The 10,267-nt window shown below is 41.8% G+C and overlaps 2 protein-coding genes across 4 annotated transcripts in view; one reads left to right on the top strand and one right to left on the bottom strand.

Annotated features, from left to right (window-relative positions):
• LOC116693367 (Fanconi anemia group A protein-like) overlaps positions 1–1,105 on the top strand; it is a 35,227-nt gene extending 34,122 nt beyond the window's left edge. Inside the window, exons 40-42 of one of the 2 annotated variants that reach the window (XM_032522289.1) lie at positions 102–252; positions 418–501; positions 674–1,105. In XM_032522289.1, the coding sequence (XP_032378180.1) occupies positions 102–252; positions 418–501; positions 674–772 (334 nt within the window). In that variant the 3' untranslated portion in view covers positions 773–1,105. Of the gene's footprint in view, positions 1–101; positions 264–410; positions 502–673 lie in introns of both variants that reach the window. The other variant, XM_032522288.1, reaches the window with a different exon arrangement.
• LOC116693401 (zinc finger protein 276-like) lies at positions 974–9,242 on the bottom strand. 2 transcript variants are annotated; one of them, XM_032522348.1, is made up of 12 exons: positions 9,104–9,242; positions 8,201–8,476; positions 7,381–7,753; positions 7,212–7,252; positions 6,067–6,483; positions 5,199–5,280; positions 4,545–4,625; positions 4,319–4,438; positions 3,787–3,862; positions 2,979–3,096; positions 2,461–2,560; positions 974–2,169 (listed from the first exon to the last, which is right to left on the bottom strand). In XM_032522348.1, exons 2-12 carry the CDS (start codon positions 8,445–8,447, stop codon positions 1,890–1,892), a joined length of 1,935 nt encoding a protein of 644 aa, XP_032378239.1. In that variant the 5' UTR covers positions 8,448–8,476; positions 9,104–9,242; the 3' UTR covers positions 974–1,889. The 2 variants fall into 2 exon arrangements, with proteins under 2 accessions (XP_032378239.1, XP_032378240.1); XM_032522349.1 differs by lacking the exon at positions 9,104–9,242 and having other exon boundaries at positions 1,890–2,169; positions 7,381–7,699; positions 8,201–8,447.
• Between the last annotated feature and the right edge of the window lie 1,025 nt (positions 9,243–10,267).

Genomic DNA, 10,267 nt, shown 5'->3' with positions numbered 1-10,267 from the left:
CTACTGTGACACAGAGTTTCCCTTTGGGGATCAATAAAGTATTTCTGAATCTGAATCTGTATAGGACCTACAAAAAAGTTGTGCGTTTGTGTTTTTTGTAGCCTGCTGCTCCAGCAGAGTGCTGAGCTGCTACAGAGGGCTGTGTGTTGTCCAGGGTTCCTCCAGACTGCTGTCCTCTGCTACATCAGTCTACTGCAGCTTTCCCTGGAAGGACACACACTTACACCAGCCACTGAACCCTCTGACAATCAGGTGACTGAGCCTCAGATCATGGTTTATGATGACAACATCAACGTATATATGCTTATGTAAAGCACTTTGAATTGTGTATTAAGTGTGCTATATGCAGTAAGTAAGTTGCCTTTCCTTAAATCTGTGGCATTACTCTGAAGTCAAACCTATGAATTGTGTTGTCAGATTCTGAGCTACGCCAAACAGTTCCTTCTGAGAGCGATCTCGCAGACGACTCCAACTGCTCTGTCCTCCAGCCAAGTCAGACAGGTAACAGACACACACACACACACACACACACTTACTGTACACAAAGTACACTTCTGTATGCCTCTTGGTAAGACCTACTATTGGCAACCTTCACTTATCTCTCTCGCACTCTTCTGTCTCGTCGTCATCATCGCTCCTTCCGGTCTATGTGCTGCTGGGTCTCCTGGTCCAGCTGGAGTCCCAGTGTGCAGACCTGGACCCAGAGGTGGCTGCGGCTCTCTCTGTGCACCTTGAACCTCACAGCCTCAGCCCAGAGATGGACTTCCTCTGAAAGCCGCGGACTGACGTTCAGACAGAGAAACTGCCTAAAGTGAACCGTACTTGACTACAAAAATGTTCTCTGTTCCCTCGAGCTTTAGAGGAGTCTCGTTCCCAGTAATGGTAACCGACTATTAATGTAATCTAACAGAAACACGTTCCTCTTGTCATATTTATTAAACATGGTTTAGATCTTACCAGTTTTACCAAAATGTTGTCTTTTTATACATAATGCACACAATACTTTATTATACACATGTTCATCTGAAGCCCTTTTTACAATACAGATTTACACTCTTAAAAGTACTTAGCTCTGTAATAACTTAATAAAAAAACAGTGACCTAATAGAATTGAACTGAATGTTCTTGGAAATCATTCTGCGTAACTATCTGCTCTGTGAGGCAGTAACCGCACAAACAAGTGCTTCACATATATTAACAAGAATATTGAATTATAGGACTTACAATTTAATGCATATAGGTTATGCAGTTGTGAATTTGTGGCTGCTACTGTGTACTTCAGCTATCAAATAAAACTGTATTGTTACTTTATTTGGCTGCACTGTAAAGCGATACACCAACTGCTAGTGTACCAGTGGTTATTTTCATCAAGTCCTTGTTCAATTCATACTCTGTGTGGGAACTAAACGCCCCACAAGTGACCCAGAAACTTAGATCCTAAGATCCCTTCACTCCAGAGATTTGTCAATGATACATGTGAAGGAGCTTGCCCTCAGCTGCTTCCCAGAAACAAGCTGGAACCTGAACTTGTGGTATAACTGGCCGAGACCTGACAATGAAAAGAAAGATTAAGTTTGGAATGAAAAGTGATACTTAAACCGTAAAGAGCTAGTTTAGAGATAGTAATTATGAGCAGGTTGGTCAATATCTACTAAAATGAAACTTTATAATGAAGACAATAGTTTGACTTTGTTGTTATGATGCAAAAGCTGGGCTAAATATATTGGTAGAGAACTGAGATCAACATCTGTATTGCCATATAGCAAGTTCCTACCCCAGTCCATGACCTAAATTAGAAAAAAATGTAAACTGTAGTACAGGTTGTCAGAAACTGGAAAACTCCCAGTTTAAGAACCCGTGCAGCCGACGTGGACCGGGACTCCCTGTCGTCATCTGTCCTGGTCTTGCTGAACCACCTCCCTGGTCAGAGTGATGGCGTGCGGGTCCGAGTACTCTGGTGGCTGCTGCTGCTGCTGCTGGCTGCCTTTCTGAACCTCGGCCTGAATCAGCGGGTGGACCATGGACATGTGTACGTTCAGGTTGTGGGCCTTCTCAAACCGCTTCCTGCACATCAGGCACGCAAACTCCAGGTCAGCCTCCGCCTTGTGTTTGGTCATGTGGTATTTGAGTGACGCTCGCTGGCGACACTGAAAGCCACACACCTCACATCTGGAAAAAAGAAAAACTTTAAAATGTATAGCCTCTCTCTCCTGTCTTTTGCTTCCGACTTTTAATTCAATATTTTTAGGTTCATACCTGTATGTTTGGGTTCCAACTAGAACATGTTTACATAGTTTGATGTTATAAAAACCCATTATCTTTCTCATACTGTCAGTCTGAATATACCTGTATTGTCTGAAACGCTCCCCCCCCCCACCTCCACCTGATTTATTAAAAAAAGACATAGAAATCTCACTTTCTACAATATGGGACCTTTTAAATCACACCAACAGTACTTACTGTAGTGGCTTGGCCCCTGAATGTCTCATCTGGTGAACTGAAAGGTGTTTCCTCTGTTTGAAAGTTTGGCCACACTGGTCACAAATGTAGTTCCTCTCCTCTGGAAACATACAGATGGCAGTCTCAAGTACGAGCCAAAGTACACATTAACACCTAAGACAAATGCCTTTTTGATTGAACTGATTGTACAGTTGGTTCAACATGGCATCACAACATCTATTCTGATTAAAGACAAAGTGTAGGCTTCTTATGACTCAAAATCATTCAACCATAACAGCAAAACAAATGGCTTTTCATGAAAGCCAATACCTGCTCCAACAAACATAAAATACACCACTCTGCCTCCCTCGAGCACCTACCCTGAGATCTTTATAGCAGTTATCAAGGATCACCAACAACATGCTTATTGAAGCTGAGTAACCCATAAAGAGCCCTACTAAGCCGAATGTGCCTTATGATACAGGCCCAGCACATCTATGCGGTCCACAAACAAATCCTAATCTTTTTGTTGACCTCACCTGTGTGGATAAGCTTGACGTGCCGCTGCAGGTAGCGGTCGATCATGAACACCTTGTTGCAGCCAGGATGAGGGCAGGGTCGCGCTCTCACCTCCTCATGATGCTCCTTGATGTGCTTCTAAAAAATAAAAAAAAACTTCTTGATAAGAGAGAAAAGATTCTTGAACTTCACACAGAATCTGGAGCAGTATGGAGAACAACAACTATCATGTGCGGATGAAAAACAATATTGTTCTTGTTCTCTTCCACGTGTCCAAAGGTAGATTAGAGGTGATTCCTATATGACCAAAAAAACAGTAATACACATTTTTTTCTATATACCATACGGGATATCAATTTTTTGTAGTGACATTATCTTGCTATAGGCTGGACACCTAAAACTAACTACTGAAGCATCCTTAAAAATACACCATCGATTCAATTACAAAATATATATTTTTTAAAGCTATAGTGCATAGTTTTTGTCTCCCTCAGAGCTAATTCTAAAAAATGACAACACTGTTGGCACATCCACACGATACAGCCTTCCGTGATCGTGCACAGTTGCTAGTAGCCAAGGAGGACACAGAGGATTAAAAAACATGACTCTCCAGAAGAGGTCATTATCTTCACTTAAGTTTCTGCGCGGGAAAGTCACGATCTCCTGAACATAGTCAGAGATCCAGAGAGAGGGGTGTGGAGCTGAGAGTCTTATCTAGCTTTGGAGCATCTCATCTGGTAATGGCTTGAATGTAACGGACATTTATTAATATCAAAAAACTATGCACTAAAATAAATAAAAATAAAACGTCAGTTTGGGAATTCTGACCTTCAAACCATCAGGAGCTCTATAGACGGCTGTGCAGCCCTGATACAGACACTTGTAGATGTTGGGCAGCTCCTCTCTGAAAATAAAAAGGCAATAATAGTTTGTTAATGCACATGTATACTAAACCACATTATAATAGTTAACATATAATCATAGTTCAACAGGCAACTGTGACCTGATTAAAATGATTTTCTCAAAAATAAATTCTCATTGGGGATAATGTAACTCATCATAATGTATAATATAAGTCTAGTCGTTTCAGACATTTTAATGTGGAAATTCTTTATATTCATATTATATCTTTAATTCATGTTTGTGTGTGCATGTGTGTTTTTTGGGGCTGTGTGTAATGTTACGACAACAGTAAGAATTACATCTCCCCATTAAAAGATTAATAAAGTTCTTCTATAAGATGCTTCCCACTGAGATAAACAACACATTTAAATATTACATTTAACTTATGCTGAATGGATGCTGTGTATTAAAGGAAATATAGGACTCAAGTTAACTAACTTAAAATATGCCTCTGTACCCCTTAGGTTTGAACTTGTTTTTCCAGCCGGGTTTGGGTCCAGGTTTTTTTTTGATTTTGGGCTCCTCCAGGGCCTTCGGGTTTCTTCTTCTCTTGTTGGGGATGGCCACCCTGCAAGCTCTGTGACGGGGGAGAGAAAGGTACATTAAACACAATCCTGGGGTTCTGTCACAACTCATTTTCATCTTTGCGGTTTTTGAAAAATCTGAAGAATATCTGTACCCACCTCTTGTCTGAGTACGGCTCGAACAGATCGTCGTCTGATAATCCTTTTTTACTCTCCTCAAAGTCATCCTCCGAGATGACCCTACACACACACACACACACACACACACACACACACACACACACACAACCACACACACACACACACACACACACACACACACACACACACACACACACACACTTTTCTTGTAAATGTTATGGCCTTTTATCAATCTTAATCTAATCACTTTTAAAGCAGAGAAGTAGAGACATTCCAATACCATTTGTTTCCTTCCCGATACTGATATATACCTGATATTGCGTATTGCCCAATACGGAGTAGTACCGATCCAGTGCAAAGTCGGTCAGTCACAATGGAAAAAACCAAAGATAAACTACTTTAAAAGTAGAGACTGAGATATTAAAAATACAAATCTATCTGATTGACTAAGAGCTGTGACTCTTCACACAAAGTAAAGGAGAGTAATTCACTGATTAAATTATGTGGTATTGGATTTATGCATAGATTGTTTATGTGTACTTGCCAATATCAGCGATTTTTCGTCGCATCGGAGGCATTTTTAATACTGGTATCGGAACAACTCTAGCTGAGAAGCACCCCAAAACTTGGTGGTTATAAGACAAGAGGAAAGCCAGAAACAGTGGGACTAACCTGTCAGACAGATCGCTGTCAGCAGCCCTGTCCTCCAGCTGGGCCTGAGCCGGAGACAACGCCACCTCATGACCTGTCAAATCTAATGCAGGGGACACACAAGCCAGACGTGAGGGTACACAAAATGAATAATACTGTTAGTCATTAGACACTTTTGATTTTGTGTTTGGATATGTAAACTCTGGGCTTTATGTAGAATGTGACATTTAGAACAGATGACAAGTGGTACCTTGTTTTCAGCCAAATACTAATAATAAACTAAATCCTTATCAATGGGTACTAACAACCCTTACCCATGCTGATTGGTTGTTGTGCAACGATCGTCCATTAGACCAGAGCGGATCTTAGATAAGACCCCATGAGAAGATAACAATAGCTGCAGATGACGGCTAACATTACACAAGCAAGTAATGAAGGCAAAAACAATTGATTCAAGTGAGAGAAAACTGAACTCAAAGCTGTTGAACACCGTTTCACACTGTTCTGAGGAAACATGTCTTTCAACCAGGAAACCGTAGCAAAACGGTGCACAGCGTTTTGAGATTGAATGTGCCCCAGGAATGTTGTGTGGCCTATCCAGACCCTCCTCCGCTGAGCTGTGGAGGAAGGTCTGTCAAAACCAGAGTAGGTTCTTAATGTCTCTAGCATAAATACCAGCAGGTTTGTGTTTGGGATGTTTGGTTGTTAACGCATGTTCCTATTCTTAGGATGCTATGAATATGACTGCTGATGGCTTACAAATAGAGAAGATCACTTTTTGAGAATTGACATGTGAGTACCAGTGGTTTCAGTGGCCAACACAACCACTATGTACAGATGATGCTGCCTCACACCACCTCAGGATATCATAATCTATAAAGAGTCTCACCTTCAGTGTTGCTGGTCCAGTCAGCCAGCGCTGAGCTCGGAGTCTGCACTGGAACTGCAGATGGACTGTGTGGAGCCAGAGAACCTATACTTCCTGCTGGGGTCCTTCCATTCCTGCTGGGCTGCTCTTCTTCTTCTTCATCTTCCTCCTCTGACATCATTCCATCACCATTGCCACTCCCTAATGCTCCACCGCTGAAGTTCAGCAGGTACCCTGGGTTGGTAGCGGTTGTGCACTGAGAATCCATGACATACCTGTGACCATCCACGCAGCCCCAAACAGCCTTCACGGAGCCCCAGCACTGGCCCTCCAGCACGTCCTTTAGGTTGGGACAGGAGCGGCAGGCCTCTCCGTGGTGGTGAGCCCAGGACACCAGGCTGTGGAGGCACTTACGGTCTGAGGTAAAGGACTGTAATGCTGAAAGAGAACCACAGAAGGTCTAAATGTCCAAATACTGTGTGTATAATCATTAATTAATTACTTATCATTTTTCAGCATATTGCAATTGAAGTGGTTGTCTAACAAAACGTCTGCATTTCCTTATTGGATCTGTTTTCCGGATGTAGAACGTCTATCCTGTGACAGGAGACGTTGGCCAGTCCCAGAGAGAGAGAGAGAGCATACCTATTGGCTGGTCTGTTCCTTCAGTGATAGTTCTGTTTCCCTTAGCCAAAGGCTCAGGGCTGCAGCTAATTCAAGGCTAAACTATTACATAAGATAGACGTTATTGCCATCCATCTATATACAGTACATAGAGGAACAAAATTATGTAAAAATGTATATTGTCCAGTGGCTATTTGCTGTGAAAACGGTGAGGAGAGCTGGTCTGCTGCCTGGTCTAGCCTATAGCCTAGCATGAACAGTGGCAAACCTGTGTGAGAGTGGTTTCCTCTCACACAGGTTTGGATGGCAGCCTTAGCCGGCTACGAGCACCAGAGGCCGAAGCCGCAGGACGGCCTGCTGCAGCCGTCTGGACCGAGACAGGCCGGCAGCGGTGGGAGAGGAAAGTAGTTTAGCCTTCTGCTCGCCGTAGCTCACGGCTGCAGCTTATTCAATGTTTATATAGCTAATTAGAGGCTCATATCACAGGATGTCGTCTCAAAGGGTCAGGCCACAGGCAGAGAAGAAGAAATGCTTTTATTTACGTGTTGAGCCATGGTTTACGGAGGCATCGGGACATTTCTTCCTGAAATAGAAAAAAACATTTTTTTTGTATATAAAACATTTGTAGATTATCTGCCTGAACAATTGAGAACCGTGCAATGAGTACACACTTTTAAAGACACACTCTGGTTCATTTTTTCTTGGACGCACCAGCTTTTTAGGTTCTCCTTCCCAACTGGTGGGATGTTGACTCTCTGCAGAAACCTGATCAGGATGCTGTGGCACTTGTAGAACTTGGAGTGGCATTTCTTGCAGATAAACTCTGATAATCGGGGGTCACGGTCCAACTGGACCCCAACCAGTCTCTGGAAGTCTGTGTGGAATAAAAGGGGAGACTGGGCCGCGGAGTCTGACTCATTGTCAACGATATCCGTGGAGTCCTGAGGCCACTTGTTGAAGGCGTGCCGCAGGCTTCGTGGAGAGAACTTCCCATGGCAGAGCCGACAGACCGCAGCCGCCAGTCTACCCGCTGGGAGGACAAACACATCAGTCATGGCCGAAGACTGACAAACGGACGCTGTTTCTGATGGGGCTCCAAAGGAAAGTGAGTCAAATTAGGGGACCTTGAGTTCAGGTTATCTTAACTTGAATGAAAAGGACATCATAATAAAACTCCATTAAAAAACCTGCAAATTAACCTTAGCTTTATGTCAAATGTGTTTTACATTGTATTACATTTGTATGGCCCGTCAGTCAAGAAAACACAATGTGTATTATACATATTTTCTTGACTTCGCTTTGCTAGCATGCAGACAATCCCATCAACATGCATCTGACCCACTAGCAGCACTTTGTTAAAAAAAAAAATCCACTGTCTACTACCACCAACACAATATGTAATTATTATATTATAATCATTTTGGTAACCGCAGAGCAGACAGGGAAATATACTTAAAATGTTTGCTGATAAGCAAAGCAACTATACTCCGCTGCCTTTTAATTGACTGGGGTTTGGTACCGAGACACCCACCTGAGGATCTGGACTTGCTCTCTGGGGGTTTCTGGGTGTCGCCGGCTGCTGTCACACCACAGTCCAAGTCTGCAGTCTTGTCCTTTGCAGGGGTCTCATGGTAGAAGGCGTCTGTGGTTACAGGGACAGTCTTCCGAGGTCTCCTTCCAGGTGGACTCTTCTCCTCGCTGACACTCACAGGTGTCCGTGTCCTGCTGCCCTGTCCTGATGTCTCCAATGCCCGAGGACGCCTGCTCTTCTTCTTCATAGCTGGTCCTGATGATGGAGCCCTGCAGCCTGCACACACCGTAAGACAAGTTCCTATGACGTCATCTCAGTCTTGGAGTATGATAGTATGGATGTATATGATAAACAATCATTTAAACAATTTATTATCTTTCTCTTTAAATGACTGTCCATGTTTTATTAGATATACAGTCTAAAAATAAATTCTAATTTTTCTAAGAGTAAGGTACTCTCCTGTGCACCAACATTTTCCATTTTAAACATAAACACACTGCCAACAAGTTATCGTGTTATGTTATGGATTTATTTATAGAAACACTATTTTCTGCTGGCCATGTTTTCCCACAGTGATTATTGAAAAACATCCAGTAGTTCGATGAATATTATATAACGTTACACAGACAATAAGTAGTTAGAGTACACGTTACATTCCCTGCTGACTTGTAGCTTAATAAGATAAATCTATTATTTTACATTGACGTCATTAAGTTTAACGTTACAGTCACCCCTAATAACCCATTTCCATTTTATTTCGGGACAACAACGTTATTAATATTTCAACGAGCTAGCGTTAGCTGGTTAGCCTCAGCATCCTGCACGAGCCTGCTACGTCTGCTAGCTCCTTTCCTAATGCCGGGTCCTTATGGGTAATGTAGTTAGTCCTGTGGCACAGCCTACCGTCACACGATATTAATCCGAGTACATGTTGTTTATGACAGAAAAGATGATTTTCATGAGCTCTGTGCGGTGTCAGCGCTGCTCCCAGGTGTAAACATTAGAACCCGGAAGTGCTGATGGAACAAAATCCAGGAGAAAATATGATATAGCGCCACCCATAGCCATGATAAAATATTACGTCCATGGGTGGCGCCACCCGCCGCCAGTAATATGTCATAATAATAAAGTGTTGCTGACATCATGGAGACATTATGGAGGATGGACGATCACAGTTAATCCTGCAGACAGATATAAAGCTATTTCTCCTCTGAAATATAATATTGTGTATGTATGCGCTTGTGTTAACGTCAGTGTATTGCCGGGCAGGATCATAGACTGTATATTATTAATATTCCCGGTCTATGGGCAGGATAGAGCTGCTTTAGCTGAGCTTCGTCACATTCCTCACAGTGGCCAGTCATGTGTCGTTATTGGTGTAGTCACACAATGTAGTCATTAAATATCAATATCAGTATCAATATGAGATCTGAAGGTTTGAATATGGTACTACTATCTTGATTGTGAAAGCTACCCACCCATCTCCCACATTGTTCATTTTCTAATCTGCAATAGTTCTTATCACAATTTGACTTTCATCACTTATTCATTTTTTATTTTAGTATTTACATTTGATGCTACATTTTATAGTAAATGTAATAATATGAAGAAACATGTTGAATTGTTGTACATTATACTCTATTCCTGAGATTACTTCTGTTAATTGAATTGAAATACTTAATTCATTTGAATTGCTGAGAGTCAATAATTATAATCCCGTTATTCATAAACGAACACCAACAGAGGCCATTCTGTTGCCTAATGAGTAATATTTGGTGATAATAAGTAGGATGTGCTTATTAAAGTAAATGTTGAAATAAGATCACACTTTTGCTAAAGATTATTGAGTATTCTGACATTGTTACTTTTGCTCATGTTAAGTAAAAGATCTAAATACTATTTGTTACTTAATATTAAGAAGCAGTTTGTCTGCTTGGGCGTTGTTTTTTTGCAAAATACTTTACATTGTGATGCCTATTATTGATAAGGTTGCAAATGCATGCACAGAAGTTATTTAAATAGGTCACAGATGCACAGCTAAACCCGTGTGTGTGTGTGTGTGTGTGT

This window comes from Etheostoma spectabile, chromosome 8 (assembly GCF_008692095.1).
Source record: "Etheostoma spectabile isolate EspeVRDwgs_2016 chromosome 8, UIUC_Espe_1.0, whole genome shotgun sequence".
In the NCBI taxonomy this organism is placed as follows: Eukaryota; Metazoa; Chordata; class Actinopteri; order Perciformes; family Percidae; genus Etheostoma; species Etheostoma spectabile.
This window is presented reverse-complemented; position numbering and strand designations above follow the sequence as displayed.

Bases quoted from the DNA above. Each gene is read 5' to 3' on its own strand.
- LOC116693401 (XM_032522348.1), bottom strand. From the start codon at position 8,447: ATGAAGAAGAAGAGCAGGCGTCCTCGGGCATTGGAGACATCAGGACAG. The intron at 7,754-8,200 runs GTGGGTGTCTCG...GAGCCCCATCAG, and splicing joins GAGCAAGTCCAGATCCTCAG to AAACAGCGTCCGTTTGTCAG. The intron at 2,170-2,460 runs GTAAGTACTGTT...TCTTTTTTCCAG, and splicing joins TCAGGGGCCAAGCCACTACA to ATGTGAGGTGTGTGGCTTTC.